Source organism: Geotrypetes seraphini, chromosome 9 (genome assembly GCF_902459505.1).
Source record: "Geotrypetes seraphini chromosome 9, aGeoSer1.1, whole genome shotgun sequence".
In the NCBI taxonomy this organism is placed as follows: Eukaryota; Metazoa; Chordata; class Amphibia; order Gymnophiona; family Dermophiidae; genus Geotrypetes; species Geotrypetes seraphini.
In genome coordinates, this window is record NC_047092.1 from 188,158,165 (window position 1) to 188,175,204 (window position 17,040).

The 17,040-nt window shown below is 48.9% G+C and overlaps 1 protein-coding gene across 2 annotated transcripts in view; it reads right to left on the minus strand.

Annotated features, from left to right (window-relative positions):
* Positions 1-17,040, minus strand: part of ABCC5 (ATP binding cassette subfamily C member 5) — a 273,093-nt gene that overhangs the window by 83,717 nt on the left and 172,336 nt on the right. For both annotated transcript variants that reach the window (XM_033958465.1, XM_033958466.1), the window contains 2 exons: positions 14,553-14,737; positions 14,054-14,200 (listed from right to left, as the gene is read on the minus strand). In XM_033958465.1, the coding sequence (XP_033814356.1) occupies positions 14,054-14,200; positions 14,553-14,737 (332 nt within the window). The remainder of the gene's footprint in view (positions 1-14,053; positions 14,201-14,552; positions 14,738-17,040) is intronic.

Genomic DNA, 17,040 nt, shown 5'->3' on the forward strand with positions numbered 1-17,040 from the left:
TCACGCGGCGGCCCAACAGGTCCAGGACCTGTGTAGTAAACCTCTATCTATACCCTTCTATACCCTTTTCCAGCATGAAATTATCCAATCCTTTCTTAAACCCCAAAACTGTACTCTGCCTTATAACGTCCTCTGGAAGCGCATTCCAGGTGTCCACCACACGTTGGGTAAAGAAGAACTTCCTAGCATTCGTTTTGAATCTGTCCCCTTTCAACTTTTCCGAATGCCCTCTTGTTTTTTTTATTTTCTGAAAGTTTGAAGAATCTGTCCCTCTCTACTCTCTCTATGCCCTTCATGATCTTGTAAGTCTCTATCATATCCCCTCTAAGTCTCCTCTTCTCCAGGGAAAAGAGACCCAGATTCTCCAATCTCTCAGCATATGAAAGGCTTTCCATCCCCTTAATCAGTCGTGTCGCTCTCCTCTGAACTCTCTCGAGTAACACCATATCCTTCTTAAGGTAGGTTGACCAATACTGGACGCAGTATTCAAGATGCGGACGCACCATTGCCCGGTACAGCGGCAGGATAACTTCTTTCGTTCTGGTTGTAATACCCTTCTTGATTATACCTAGCATTCTATTCGCTCTCTTAGCGGCCGCTGCGCACTGTGCCGTCGGCTTCATTGTCATGTCCACCATTACCCCCAAGTCCCTTTCTTGGGTACTCTCAAGTCAATAACATCCCTCCCATCGTATAATTGTACCTCGGGTTTCTGTTTCCCACATGCAATACTTTACACTTCTCAACATTGAACTTCATCTGCCATCTCTCAGCCCATTCCCCTAGTTTGTCCCAAGTCCCTTTGCAATTTTTCGCATTCCTCCTTCGTCCGAGCTCCATTAAATAGTTTGGTGTCGTCCACAAATTTTATTATCTCACACTTCGTTCCTGTTTCTAGATCATTTATGAATATATTAAAAAGCAGTGGCCCGAGCACCGAGCCCTGCGGAACACCACTCATGACCTTCCTCCAGTCCGAGTAGTGGCCCTTCACTCCTACCCTGTTTCCTACCCTCTAACCAGTTTCTGATCCATCTATGCACATCTCCGTCCACCCCATGGTTCTTCAGTTTCCGGAGTAGACGTTCATGAGGCACCTTGTCAAAGGCTTTCTGGAAATCTAGGTATATGATATCTATGGGGTCTCCTCTGTCCATCTGTTTGTTAATTCCCTGGAAGAAGTGCAATAAGTTAGTCAGGCACGATCTTCCCCTGCAGAAACCATGTTGGCTGGATATCAGAAGTTCGTTTTTTTCAAAATGTTCATCGATGTTTTCTTTTATCAGTGCTTCCGCCATTTTCCCCGGAACCGAGGTCAGACTCACCGGTCTATAGTTTCCCGGGTCACCTCTTGATCCCTTTTTAAAGATGGGCATAACGTTGGCTATCTTCCAATCCTCCGGGATCACACCTGTTTTCAGAGATAGGTCTGAGGCTTTGAGCCAGGCTGTGCAATGAACCGCAATGACGACTGCAGAAATACAAGAATACATGTCACAGGCATCAGAGTTAGTTTTTATTAAATGGAAAAGTAGACTCTTGTAATGCCATATGGAGATCTGGAATTTCCTCCGGAGAACCAGTATCTAATTGCTGTAGAATGGAATGATGAAAATGTAGAATTTGTAATTGATGGGCCATGATTTTTGATATGAGAATGGAGCCCCGATAGACCTTTCGTCCGATGGAATCAAAGAAACAACAATCTTTCCCAGGAGATAAGTTGTATTGAGACTTTGAGAATTTCTATTTATGAATAGCGGACTCCGATACCATGGAATAATGCAGTAGCTGTTGTAAATCATGTACCGGCACTTTTTCAATTCTTAGTTCTAGCCCCCTGGAAGCCATAAAAACAGATTGTGGCTTTTGCCAGTTAGCAAGCTATAGATTCTGTAGTACCTAATGGACTGGAAGTACAATGACACCTCTGGAAGAAGTTTGACAATACTGAACAATTGCTTGAAAATCCTTTTTATTAGCTGGCATGACAGACTGGTTAAGACTTAGCAGAGTAGAAACCCTTTGAAGAAATTTGGGATAAGAATATTCTTCCAGTTGATCTTGTTGCAGTGATGTCTGCGTTTTGAGAAGGAGGGTCAGTATCCAGAGGAGCAGACTCCGGTGTATCAATCTTGAACAGGAGACATCTGTTGTTGAGGTGAAGGGCAAAACAATGTATGGGGAGACCAATAAATATTTGGCGGGACTCTGGGCACAAATGATCTGGAGATGGATGCAGTCAGGGCACTGTTCAATATCCACTGAGGCAGCTGGAAGATGCTTCTGAAGAAGAGCAGCGCTATCTCTCATAAAACTGTATAAAAGTGAGAAAAAAGTCATTAGCATAGCCATGGAGCTTTGAGCCTGCGGAGTAACTGCTGGAAGCAAGTTAGGCATACATACTGTTTTGGAGCTATGTGGCTGTCAGGAACTGCTGTTGGAGATGGAAAAAGAAGTTAAAGAATTAGCTTCGGTATCCTGTGTGGGCTCAGATTAGAACTGCGAGGCAATGACAGCGCCTGCAGGAGGCCTCCCTGTGGTGTTCTTAGATGACAGAGCAAACGCGGACTGTTTCTGCTGGCCTCACGCTGGCTTCATGTAACCAGCAGGGAAGGTGTTCTGCAAGCCTCTGGAGCCTGTTACTTCTTTTTCATGCTGGCACCGTATGAAGTTTTATTTTTCTCCAACGGCAGCAAAGGGCTTCCCTCCCCGGTGATACCTGACTTTGTCCCTAAGGAGGAGTCACTGTCGAGGACTACAGCATCTGGGATTTCCCGGCACCAAAGATGTGAAGTGCCATTGAGGAGTTCCTGATCATTGAAGATAAGAATTCACGATCCTAGCAACCACCCGGTTACAGAGGCTGCCAGTTGAAAAAACAAAAATGCCAGCGGTGTTGCCTTGACATGGTGACTTTGGCGTTTGTGTCCTCTTCTTACATGGAACATAAGAATAGCCTTACTGGGTCAGACCAATGGTCCATCAAGCATCCAGGTCACTAGTACCCGGCCAAAACCCAAGGAGTAGCAATATTCCATGCTCCTGATCCAGGGCAAGCAGTGGCTTCCCCCATGTCCTTCTCAATAACAGACTATGGACTTTTCCTTCAGGAACTTGTCCAAATCTTTCTAAAAACCAGCCACACTATCCGCTCTTACCATAACTTCTGGCAATGCGTTCCAGAGCTCAATTATTCTCCGAGTGAAAAATTTTTTTTCTTCTAATGGTTTTAAAAGTATTTCTCTGTAACTTCGAGTGTCCCCTAGTCTTTGTACTTTTTGACGGAGTGAAAAATCGATCCACTTGTACCCGTTCTACTCCACTCAGGATTTTGTAGACTTCAATCATAACTCACCTTAGCCATCTCTTTTCCAAGCTGAAGAGTCCTAACCGTTTTAGTCTTTCCTCATATGAGAGGAGTTCCATCCCCCTTATCATCTTGGTCGCTCTTTTTTCAGAAACATAGAAACATGATGGCAGATAAAGGCCAAATGGCCCATCTAGTCTGCCCATCCGCAGTAACTATTCTCTCTCCGAGAGATCCCACATGCCTATCCCAAGCCCTTTTGATTTCAGACACACTCTCTGTCTCCACCACCTTTTCTGGGAGACTGTTCCAAGCATCTACCACCCTTTCTGTAAAAAAGTATTTCAGAAAGGTTGAACCTTTTCTAGCGCCACTATATCTTTCTTGAGATAAGGAGACCAGAATTGACCATAATACTCCAGATGAGTTCGCACCATGGAGCGATACAGGGGCATTATAAAAATTCTTAGTCTTGTTAACCATGCCTTTTTAAATAATTTCTAGCATCCTGTTTGCTTTTTTGGCCACTGCCGCACATTGGGCAGAAGGTTTCATCGTATTGTCTACGATGATACCCAGAACCTTTTCTTGGGAGCTAATCCTCAAAGTGGACCCTAGCATCTGATAACTGTGATTCAAGTTATTCTTCCCAATGTGCATCACTTTGCATTTGTCCACATTAAATTTCATCTGCCATTTGGATGCTGAGTCTTCCAATTTCCTAAGGTCTGCCCTTTTTTGCTTGCTACCACAGAGGTTACAAGAAATGTCCCAATGATCAGGGCCAAGACACTGCACAGTTGGAGAGACTGAGCCTGAAATGGTTCTGTCACATCAAGAACACTTATTGAATCCACTGGGCAATAGGGACATCGATGCAGATGCAGACTGGAAGACATTTTCAGCAGCAACCAGCAGCAGCAGGAGGCTTCTGAACTCCATAAAAGGAGTACATCTCAAACAGATGGTAACGGAGCCCACTAGGGCCCAGACGATCCTAGACCTGGTACTCACAAACGGGGAAAGCATCTCAGAGGTCTCGGTAGGAGATACGCTAGCCTCCAGCGACCATAACATGGTATGGTTCAACATTGGGAAAGGATCCCCTAAATCAATTACAAAAACCAAGGTGCTCAAATTTCGGGGCGCCGACTTCGCACGTATGGGAGATCACGTTCATCAGACGCTACAGGACCAAGCAGAGACCGGCAATGTGGAAACTATGTGGTCGTACCTGAAATCATCCATACACGAAGCAACTAATCGCTACATAAAATCAGTAGATAAACGGCAAAGAAACAACAAACCCCAATGGTTTACTGAAGAGATCTCACTCCTCATTAAGGAGAAGAAAAAAGCATTTCTTTCCTACAAACGCACCCAGAGAAGAGAAACTAAAGTAGAATATAAGACCAGATCTGCAGCGGTCAAAACAGCAGTTAGGGAGGCCAAACGTCGAGTGGAAGAAACTCTGGCAAAAAACATTAAAAAAGGGGACAAATCCTTCTTTAGGTATATCAGCGATAGGAAAAGGAACACAGACGGTATAGTACGCCTTAGACAACCGGACGGAAACTACGCGGTGGCGGATTCAGAAAAAGCAGAACTACTAAATGAATATTTCTGCTCAGTCTTCACCTGCGAAGCACCGGGACACGGACCACAGTTGATGATAATACAAGACGTGGATGACCCGTTTCAGAATTTTGAGTTCACTCCTGGGGACGTCTACAACGAACTGGCAAGGCTAAAGGTAAACAAGGCCATGGGACCGGACAATTTACACCCAAGAGTGCTCAGAGAATTGAGAGATGTCCTGGCAGAACCGTTGGCGGTGCTCTTCAATCTCTCACTAAGTACGGGGAAAGTTCCGTTGGACTGGAAAACAGCCAACGTCGTTCCTCTACATAAAAAGGGTTGCAAGGCTGAGGCTGCGAACTATAGACCGGTAAGCCTCACCTCAATAGTGTGCAAACTCATGGAAACACTAATTAAGTACAAATTAGATACGATCCTGAACGAGGGTAATCTCCGGGATCCCAGCCAACATGGATTCACCAAGGGTAGGTCATGCCAATCCAATCTAATAAGCTTCTTTGACTGGGTAACAAGAAGACTAGACTCAGGAGAGTCCTTGGACGTCGTGTACCTGGACTTCAGCAAAGCGTTTGACAGTGTCCCACACCGCAGGCTGCTGAACAAGATGAAATCTATGGGATTAGGAGAGACTCTAACTGCATGGGTTAAAGATTGGCTTAGTGGCAGACTTCAGAGGGTGGTGGTCAACGGTACCCTTTCTAAAATGTCGAAGGTGACCAGCGGAGTGCCACAGGGTTCGGTCCTGGGCCCACTCCTCTTCAACATATTCATTAGGGATCTGACTCAAGGGCTCCGAGGTAAGGTAACCTTATTCGCTGATGACGCCAAACTATGCAATGTAGTAAACGGCTGTAATCTTCAGGATGCTATGGAGCAAGACCTGCGTACTTTAGAAAATTGGTCCTTGATCTGGCAGCTGGGCTTCAACGCCAAGAAATGTAAGGTCATGCATCTCGGCAACGGAAATCCTTGCAGAACTTACACCCTGAATGGAGAAACTTTAGCCAGGACTACGGCAGAACGAGACTTAGGAGTAATCATCAGTGCTGACATGAAAGCAGCCACTCAAGTGGAGAAGGCTTCATCTAAAGCACGGCAAATGATAGGTTGTATCAAGAGAAGCTTCATCAACAGGACACCTGAAGTCATGATGCCACTGTACAGAGCCATGGTGAGACCGCATCTGGAATACTGTGTTCAATTCTGGAGGCCACATTACCGTAAGGATGTGCTCAGAGTTGAATCGGTTCAGCGGATGGCCACCAGGATGGTCTCGGGGCTAAAGGGTCTCCCGTACGAAGAAAGACTGAGCAAATTGCAGCTCTACACTCTCGAGGAGCGTAGGGAGAGGGGAGACATGATTGAGACGTTTAAGTACATCACGGGACGGGTAGAGGTGGAAGATGATATCTTTCTTCTCAGGGGACCCTCGACCACAAGAGGACATCCGCTCAAGCTCAGGGGAGGGAAGTTTCGTGGAGACACCAGGAAATACTTCTTCACGGAGAGAGTGATTGAGCATTGGAACGAGCTTCCAGTGCAGGTGGTCGAGGCACGCAGCATCTCAGACTTCAAGAATAAATGGGATACCTATGTGGGATCCCTACGAGGTCATGCCAAGGGATAGGGTCACTAGGACTGAATGAGCGGGTCAGTAGAGTGACAGTATAATTACAATTATTCTTTAGGGGGTCAGTAGACTTAAGAGGGTGGGTAAATAGTGTGGGCAGACTTGATGGGCTATGGCCCTTATCTGCCGTCATGTTTCTATGATGGGAAGACCATCAACGCTAAATCAAAGGACTCAATCGTAGGGGAGGTCGAGAATAGTATCCAAAAAGGAATCAACGCTCCCAGTTGACTGAAAGTGGAAAACAGCCAGGAGGCCCGAAAAAAAAGCACAGTTACTTACCTTAACAGGTGTTATCCAGGGACAGCAGGCATATATTCTCACATGTGGGTGACGTCATCTACGGAGCCCCAGCGCGGACAGCTTTTCAAGCAAACTTGATTGAAGTTTCAAGTTTGCACACTGCACCACGCATGTGCTAGCCTTCTCGCCCACTAGAGGGCGCATCCCCACCTCGTGGTCCTCAGTTCCATATCCAGCAAAGAAGCCATCCCCGGGGAGGTGGGCGGGTTGTGAGAATATATGCCTGCTGTCCCTGGATAACACCTGTTACGGTAAGTAACTGTGCTTTATCCCAGGACAAGCAGGCATGATATTCTCACATGTGGGTGACCTCCAAGCCAACCAAAAAAGGGCAGGTGGGAGGATGGCAATTTAGGAAAACAGGTTACGTAACACCGACTGGCCAAACCGGCCGTCGCTTCTGGACAAAGTGTCCAGACAGTAGTGAGAGGTGAACGTATGAACCGAAGACCAAGTGGCAGCTTTACATATGTCCTCTATAGGCGTGGATCGGAGGAAAGCAACCGAAGCTGCCATCGCTCGGACCTTATGCCCCGTGACTCGACCCGAGAGCGGGAGACCAGCCTGAGCGTAGCAAAAGGAAATACAAGCAGCTAACCAGTTGGACAAGGTGCGCTTGGAAACAGGGTGTCCTACCCGATTAGGATCAAAGGACAAAAACAATTGAGGAACCTTCCGATGAGACTTGGTATGTTGGAGATAAAAGGCCAACGCTCTCTTACAGTCAAGCGTGTGAAGCGCCACCTCACCAGGATGAGAGTGGGGCTTCGGGAAAAATACCGGAAGAACAATGGACTGATTGAGGTGGAAATCAGACACAACCTTAGGCTAAAATTTAGGATGGGTGCGAAGAACCACCTTGTCATGATGAAACACCGTGAAAGGAGGATCCGCAACCAAAGACTGCAGCTCGCTAATCCGACGAGCGGACGTGAGCGCAATCAAAAAGACTACTTTCCAAGTTAGAAACTTGAGATGAGATTTGTCGATAGGCTCAAAAGGCGGCTTCATCAGTTGAGCTAAGACCACATTAAGATCCCAAATCACAGGAGGAGGTTTCAGAGGAGGATGGACATTCACAAGACCTCTCATGAAACGAGAAACCAGAGGATGAAGAGAGAGGGAACGACCCTCGAGATGTCGATGGAATGCCGCAATGGCACTGAGATGCACTCGAATGGAAGTCGTCTTCAGACCAGAATTCGACAGATGCAACAGATATTCCAGCACCGAAGACACGGGAACCGAACTCGGGTCCAGATGGTTCGAGGAGCACCAGGATGAAAATCTGGTCCACTTCTGGGAATAACAAAGCCTAGTCGAGACCTTTCGCGAGGCCTCCAAAATCTCCCTCACTGACTGAGAAACAGGAACCGAAGTCAAGGGGAAAGGAACCAAGCGGTCAGATGTAAAGACTGAAGATTGGGATGTAACAGCGAACCCCGACTCTGAGACAGCAGAGAGGGAAAGACAGGCAGAAGCAGAGGTTCCCTACACTGAGTTGAAGAAGCAGGGAAAACCAGTGCTGTCTGGGCCAACGAGGCGCAATGAGAATCATAGTGGCTCCGGTCGATTTGAGATGCACCAGCGTTCTCAAGATCAGAGGAAAAGGAGGGAATGCATAAAGGAACCTCCCCTCCCAGTCGAGAAGAAAGGCATCGGCCTCGAGACGGTCCCGGGAGTACATCCGAGAACAGTAGAGGGGCAGTTTGTGAGTCTCCGGTGAGGCAAACAGATCCACCTGAGGAGTCCCCCAGCGGTCGAAGACCTCGCGTAGAACCCGGGAGTTCAGCGACCACTCGTGCGGCTGGAGAAGACGACTGAGCTTGTCTGCCAGACAGTTCCTCTCTCCCTGAATGTAAACCGCACGCAGGAATATATTCTGAGAGATTGCCCATTCCCAAAGGCGCAGGGCTTCCTGGCACAGAGGCCAAGAGCCCGTCCCCCCTTGCTTGTTTACATAATACATGGCCACCTGGTTGTCCGTCCTTACGAGCACTACTTGATTGTGTAGGAGGTGACAGAAAGCTCGAGCAGCCAGGAAAATGGCACGAAGCTCCAACACATTGATGTGACAAAGACGGTCCTCGGCCGACCATAGACCCTGCGTTCGAAGACCGTCGAGATGTGCCCCCCACGCATACTCCGAAGAGTCCGTGGTCAGGACTTTGCGATGCGGAGGAACGCGAAAGAGCAAACCCCCGGAAAGATTGGAAGAGTTGGTCCACCAACGGAGCGAGCGTCTCAAAGAAGGAGTCACCGTTATTGGACGAGATATTGGGTCGTGATCCTGACGCCACTGCGAGGCCAAAGTCCACTGAGGAAGCCTCAGATGCAATCGGGCGAACGGCGTCACCTGGACCGTCGATGCCATGTGGCCCAGAAGAACCATCATGCGCTGAGCCGATACAACAGGCATCAGCGAGACCTGACGACTCAATCGAAGCAGGGCCTCCAACCGTGGAGGGGGGAGGAACGCACGTAGGAGAACCGTGTCCAGCACAGCTCCTATAAACTGGAGGGATTGAGTCGGGCACAAGTGAGACTTGGGAAAGTTCACTTCGAACCCTAGACCCTGAAGTAGTGAGATAGTCTGTTGGGTCGCTGAAAGAACTCCCTCCCTGGTCGGGGCCTTGATCAGCCAATCGTCCAGGTAGGGAAAAACCTGCAGCCCCCGCGAGCGCAGGGCAGCCGCGACCACCACCATACACTTCGTGAACACTCGAGGGGACGAGGCCAGGCCGAAAGGGAGGACCCAGTACTGGAGGTGTAACTCTCCCACTTGGAATCTCAAGAACTTGCGAAAAGCGGGATGCACCGGAACATGGGTATACGCTTCCTTCAAGTCCAGGGAGCACATCCAATCCCCCTCCTCCAGCAGAGGATATAAAATCGGAAGCGATAACATACGGAACTTCTCCCGGACCAGGAACTTGTTGAGCTTCCGGAGGTCTAAAATGGGGCGCAAGTCCCCGGTCTTCTTTGGGACCAAAAAGTAACGGGAGTAAAACCCCCGGCCCCTCTGGTCGCGAGGCACCAATTCGACTGCCCGGAGGCTCAACAAGGCCCTGGCTTCGTCCTGGAGAACGGCCAACTGGCTCCGATTGGGCGGGCAAGCCCCGGGTGGCATGTCTGGAGGCTGCACGGAAAAGTTGAGCGAATAGCCCTCTGAGACGGTCCGGAGCACCCATGCGTCGGACGTGATTTCTGTCCAAGCCCTGGAAAAAAACCTGAGTCGACCCCCGATGGGGAGAGGGTGCGGTGAATTTGCGGTGGGGGGCTGCCCCCAACCGCCCATCCCGTCAAAAGGACGGCGCAGGCTTGGACGCTCCCTGCGTAGCGGGCTTGGAAGGGCCTCCCCTGCCCTGTTGGGGTGGACGGCAGGGAGGAGGTCTCGAAAAGGCCGGTGTCGTTTTCTGGGGGTATCGCCTAGGGGTTGCCGAAAAGCCCTTTGCGGCATGGCCTTAGGCTTGGGGCACACCAGGGAGGCTAGGGAGCACTCTTGGTCCGAAAGCCTCTTGGTCGCCGCCTCCAAGGAGTCGTCAAACAACTCCGACCCCACGCAGGGCAAATTCACCAAGCGCTCCTGCAGATTGGGGTCCATCTCGAGGGTACGGAGCCACGCCAGCCGGCGCATGGCCACCGCACAGGCCGATACCCTCGAGGCGAGTTCAAATGCGTCGTATACCGCATGGAATAGGTATAGGCGCAGTTGGGAAAGATTCGACATAAAGGTGTCGAAGCGAACCCTATGGGAGTCCGGGATCACCTCCTGGAAGCCGGGAAGGTCCTTCACCATAGCCCGTAAGTATGACGAATACGAGAAGGCGTAATTAAGGACCCTCGTCGCCATCAGAGAATTTGCATAGAGGCGACGGCCAAATTTATCGAGGGTCCAACCCTCCCTCCCAGGAGGGACCGCAGCAGACACCCTTGAAGGTTGCGACCTCTTAAGCGCAGACTCCACCAGGAGCGATTGGTGCGAGAGTTGCCCCTTGTCAAATCCCTTAGGAGGAATAGTCCGGTATTTTGATTCCATCTTGGTGGGCACTACCGCGACTGTAAGAGGGGCTTCCAAATTCCGTAGAAAGGTCTGATGGAGGACCTTGTTCAGCGGGAGGCGGGGGGATTCCCGTGGGGGAGTAGGAAGATCCTGCTCCTCCAAAAATTCTTTAGTATAATGGGAACCCGCCAACAGGTCCACCCCCAAAGCCCTCGCCATATCATGCACGAACTTTGAAAAAGATGAAGTTCTTGCAGGAGGGGAGGGTGTCCGAGATCTCCCCGCCGAGCCGAAGGGAGAGGCCTCGAGGGAGTACCTCGGCTCCCTACCGGATCCCGATCCCCACGAGGCACGGTCCCGTGACCTCGAAGGGGTCGGGGAGCGAGCCCGCCTGGAAGAACCCCTGGGGGAACCCCCCGGGGTGCGGGGAATCGAGGCCCGTCCCTTCCGCCCCGGCGAGGAGGCACGGGAACTCTCCCCGATCGGGGACCGCAAAAGATTTGGGTTATCCAGGCGGAGTTCCTCGACCCGTAAGGTCTCGCCACCGGGCGGCGTCGACCGACCGCGCCTTCGAGGCGAGGCCCGAGACCGCTTGGCCTTTTTCGGCCGGCGCCTCGCCCGAGGCTTGCCCGAAGGCGAGGAACCCCGCGAGGACCTCGAGGACGAGGTAGACGAGATCCTTCGTACCCGGCGCAGCTTGTCCCGGGACTGCACTCTACACTCAGGCTGTCCCATCGAGGTCGGGTCCGAGGGGAGCGCCGAGGTCGAGGCCTCGGGAGCCGAAGCCCCGGTACCCGAGGCCGAGGTCGCCACCTGCGGGGCCGCCGAGACCGAAGCAGTCGCGGCCGAAGCCTGCTGCAGGTGCTCAATGGCCCCGGACAGCTCCGAGGCGATTAACGCCCGGAGCAAGTCCTGGAATGCCGGGATCGACAGCCCCGGCGGCAACACCTGTCGATGCTCCTCAGAGGGCGACCTCGGTCTCGAGTATTCCCTCGGGGCTATCGACTTAGACACCTTGGGCTGGGCGGAAGCCGACCCCCCTGCCGTCGAAGAGCCCGAGGATGGCTTCCTGGTTGATCCTGGAGCTGAGGAGGGAAGTGGAGACTTACCCGAGGCCTGTTTGGTCGAGGCAACCGGCTTCGAGGGCAGCGAAGGTGGAGCAGAGGGACCCGATGCCGAGGTCGAGGCCGGGGCCAAAGCCGAGGCCGAACTCGAGGCCTTCCCCGTCGGGGTCTCGACGGCGAAAAGTTCCGCCATGCGGGCCTTGCGGCGTGTGAGAGCCCTTTTCTGGAAGGTGGCACACTTAGCACACGATGCTGTCGGGTGTTGGGGCCCCAAGCACCTTAAACAGCACCTGTGAGGGTCTGTGATCGACAAAAGTCGGTCACACTGACCACACTTTTTAAATCCCGTTACGGGCCGGGACATGGGCCCAAAACGAGGCCGGGAACAGACGAGGTTCCTCGGCCACGGCTACCGGGAGCCCCCGGAGCGATCGGAAAAGAAACACTTTTTTTTTTTTTTTTGAAAAACAAAGAAAACAAGGAAAGAAACAGTAGAAAACGCAGCGACCGCGTCGAAAATCAGTACACAGCCGCGGCGACAGAAGGCAAACACGAGCACAATTTTCCACAGGGCTTCTGGCTCCGCGGATGAAATTGAACTGAGGACCACGAGGTGGGGATGCGCCCTCTAGTGGGCGAGAAGGCTAGCACATGCATGGTGCAGTGTGCAAACTTGAAACTTCAATCAAGTTTGCTTGAAAAGCTGTCCGCGCTGGGGCTCCGTAGATGACGTCACCCACATGTGAGAATATCATGCCTGCTTGTCCTGGGATAATAGAAATTAAGTACAGTGGTATCTCGGTTTACGAGTGCACCGGTTTGCGAGTGTTTTGCAAGACGAGCAAAACATTTGCAAACTTGGTGCCTCGTAAACCGAGCTTGCCTCGCTGTACGAGCGCCCCCCCCCTCCGCGATCCGGCATCCCCCCCAGCGATCCGGCGTCCCCCCTGAGCACGGCAATGACATCCCTTATCCCGATGTGCTGGTGCCCGAAAATCCTCCCTCTTCTGGCGTGGCCTGGGCTGGGCGGTGCGTCGAAGATACTCCCTCTTCTGGGCTGGGCCGGGCTGGACTGGCTTTGAGCATTTGTGCATGCTCAAAGCCTTCTGGTCTCGCTCTCTTCGAGATTCTGAATCTGAGAATCTCGGAGAGAGCGAGACCAGAAGGCTTTGAGCATGCGCAAATGATCAAAGCCAGTCCAGCCCAGAAGAGGGAGGATCTCTGACGCACTGCCCAGCCCAGGCCGTGCCAGAAGAGGGAGGATCTTCAGGCACCGGCACTGGTGCCCAGTCAGGGTAAGGGATGTCATTGCCATGCTCGGGGGGGTATGTAGGATTGCGGTGGAGGGGGGCAACGCGAGCGGGGGGAAGATGCCGGATCGCAGGGAGGGGTATGGAGCAGTGTCAGTGGCCTCAAGGGGGGGGGGGGGAATGGAGCAGCGCCAGTAGCCTCAGGGGGGGGAGGAGGTAGAACCAATCAAAGCGAATTTTTCTTACTTCCTATGGAGAAACTTGCTTTGATATTCGAGCAATTTGGTTTACGAGCATGCTTCTGGAACAAATTATGCTCATAAACCAAGGTTTCACTGTATATCAAAAGTAATAAAATGAAAACTTATTAAAATAGTCCACGAAGACATCTAAAGTTAAAAAAATTACCGTACACAGGAGTGTTTGAAAAACACAGCTTCTTTGTTCTGTGAAAACAAAGAACTGAAGGTTCTGCAAGCTGACATTGGGCAAGAAGGCACACGTGCATGCGAGGTACGGTGCTAAAGTTTTAAAGTGACTTCCCTTTGGTACAGGTCTGTGCCTGACTCCTTGGATGACGTCGCCCATATATATAAATAATATTTGAGACAATATAATAGTTTCTAAATATGACCCAACATACCCTTCATCAGTAGCAGAATTAAGAGAGAATGTGTTTCTGTTTAGCTTAAGGAGAGAGCATGTTTAATTATGGGGAGAGGTTAGAGCAGTAGGAATCATTGTTCCTGTATCAAACCCAGGCTTGATAACTAGTGGTGGAGCAGGAGACAGGAACAAAGTATCACAGAAAAGGTCTGTAATAAGAATGCTATATGGTAGGTGAAGGGACTAATCCGTTTTCTGCTATTTTCACTATCAAAATCCAAAGTATACCTTAACAAAGGCCACGCCACGAATTGCTTTCAACACCAGCATGATTCCCATGGAAAGTGCATATATGCCAGCATAGTAATTCAGGTCAGGGTTATCTTTCATACTTTCACTCACTAGGGTCTTGTTCCCTACCAGCATTGATGTATTCTGTGGGGGAAAATGATGTTACAAATAGTCAACATGCCTGTACTTAGTGGCTTCAATAGACCAAGATTCTTTAGTTTATCCCAGTTTCTATTTGCCTATTCAGCGAATTACCTGGGAAGATGACCTACGCTTCTCATTTTCACATTGTAGCATGACTGTACAATATAATCCCACCAAAAAGCTATCTTCTAATTAAATAAATCAAACCAAGTAATTTTATATACTATCTCCACTTTTTTGGGAGAAGAAAAATTGAGGACTCAAGCATCCTCCCACAAAGACATGAAAATTAGTTGGGCCACACAAGGATGCACCAGAGTAAATGGTATAGAGAAAAGGCTCTTCACTTTACCGCACTTCCTTGCTTGATCCAGTAACTCAGCCACCAGTTGCTGAAGGCAGTGCTTCCCACGTTCAGGACAAAGAGCATCACAATAATCAGGAAAACAAAGGGCCCTCCAGCTGACTGGATATAGACACCGTAAGCAGACCATGGCACAGAGCCTTTGCCCTTCTCTTCCACCTGCATCAGCTGACCTAAAAAGCAGGAAGATAATATTAGTGCAGCAACCCAACAAGATGTCAAAAGTTAATAGCAATCTGATCAAGTGAAAAATCACCGCTACCCAGCTAGGTAGGCGCTCCTTCCATGCTCCACCCTGGCTCAATCACCTAACCTAACCAGTTAGGAGATGGATGGTTAAGTGCTCCTGAATATTATACACTGGGTTGCTCAGAGGGGTTTAACTGGGCAGGAGCCTCTCCTGGACCCTATTATTAATTAGAACCCAAAGCCTGGGTGAATAAAATATACCCGTTAGCTTCTTCCTAAAATCCAACTGTTCGTCTCAGCCACTAGTAAGAGAATTTAAAAAAAAAAAAGGGGGGGGGGGGGTCCAGCCACACAAAAAACTCAATACAAATCTTTCCCAGTCTGACAGAAGCACATGGAATTGCTTTGTGTCATTTCATCTCAAACTGGGGATGGAGTCATGAATTCTCTAAGTACAAAGATAGTCAGTTTTTCTCTCCGATAATAATCAAAACACTCAACAGCCTTTTTTTGAATATGTTTGAGCACTGTACCACAGAATTAGTGTATGGATGTTAGTGCTAGTTTGTTAGCTGTAATAGAATGCTGATTGTATTAAAATTTCTATAATAAAAAATATTTTTTTAAAAACCCAAACACTGAATAGCCAAATCTTACACTGAATAACTAGAAGCCTGCTTAAACTACCAAGTGTGGGACAACTAAATACAGATCTCACAATCCCTATAGTTTGCAACTGAATCAAGAAAATAGTTAAAGGCATAAAAAAAATCTAGTACAAGCAGTCATGATGAACCAAATTCTTCTGAGCTGCTGAATATTAAATGTACAGCACTGCGTACATTTTTCGGCACTATAGGTAGATGTTGCTCGATACTTTCAAAAACTGAAAATAGAACAGTATCAGTGCTATGTCGACATCCAAAGCTTTACTTGACCACCTCAGTCTGACCAGATTGCTATTTCTTTGAAGCCAGCCTTCATCACCATCCAGTTCCTCCATGTGACTTTAGGAGCTGCTTAATCAGGCTTGATTCTCATTGCTAAGGTGGTGCTAGAATTGTTTGCAACTTGTCAAGACCCGGAGTTCCTGCTGCACTTCAACATTACCCACCAATGGGTAACAGCAAAGAAATTAAAAGAATTCTTAGCTTCAGTCTTTATTGAAGAGGATATATGGGATTTACTTGTGTCAGAAACGGTATTGAGGAGTGATGATACAGAGGAACAATCGGTCAACCTAGAAGATGCAATAAGCCCAACTAACAAGTTAAAGAGCAATTAATCCCCTAACCTGGATGGTATACACTAGTATTTCTCAACTTCTTCAAGCCAAGTACCCCTTAAGCCTAACAAATATCAATCGAGTACCCCGCTCAAGCTCTACCCCAGATCCCACCCCCATAATAATAGTACTAATTGTAATGCAATTTCTTTCATTCATTTTTCATACACACATAATATAATCTTATTAATACATACTGGTAACCACAAAATTAAAAAAAACACAAAGCACACTGTACACAGAGAATATATTAATTATCATTTATATTGGGGGGGGGGGGGGAGTTTCCAAAGAGGTCAAAGCAGATGACTTTAAAATATGCAATGTCAAAAGACAGACACAGAGAGATAGATCCTGGGTGCATCTCTCCCATCTCCTCTACTTCCAAATTCAACATTTCTCCCTCTCTCCTCCCCTGGAGAAATGTCACCCCTCTCCAGCACTATATCCATCATTTCTCCCCCTTGCATCCCCTTCAATCTGTCCCTCTGTTCCCTCTTCACCACCATATCCACCATTTCTCCCTCTCATCCTTCAAGTTTCAAGTTTAATAGGTTTTTTGATTAATCGCTTAATCATACTTCTAAGCGATGTACAGTTTAAAATTACATTTGTTGGGTGACAATACAATAAATAAAAGCACTTAAAAAAAAGAATACAAAATTACAGTCAATTTAAGATACACATAATATTAAGTAAGGGGGAATGAAATACAAATCTTTAAAGTAAAGAGAAAACATTAAGGGAAAATGCAAATCTACCTCACTCCTCTCTCTCTATGCTCAATTTTCCTTTTTCTTCCTTTCCCCATCTCTTTCCCTCTTGCTCACACACTCATGTCCAACAATTTTCTCTTTCTAGTCCCTCTCTCCTATGTCCCAAGTTAGTTCCCCTTCCTCCCTTCCTTCTGTGTCCCAAGGTCATGCCCCCTCCCAGCCTTTATCCCAAATTTGTGCCCTTCCCATGTCCCAATGGGCTTCTTCCCCCTCCTTTCTCCCATGA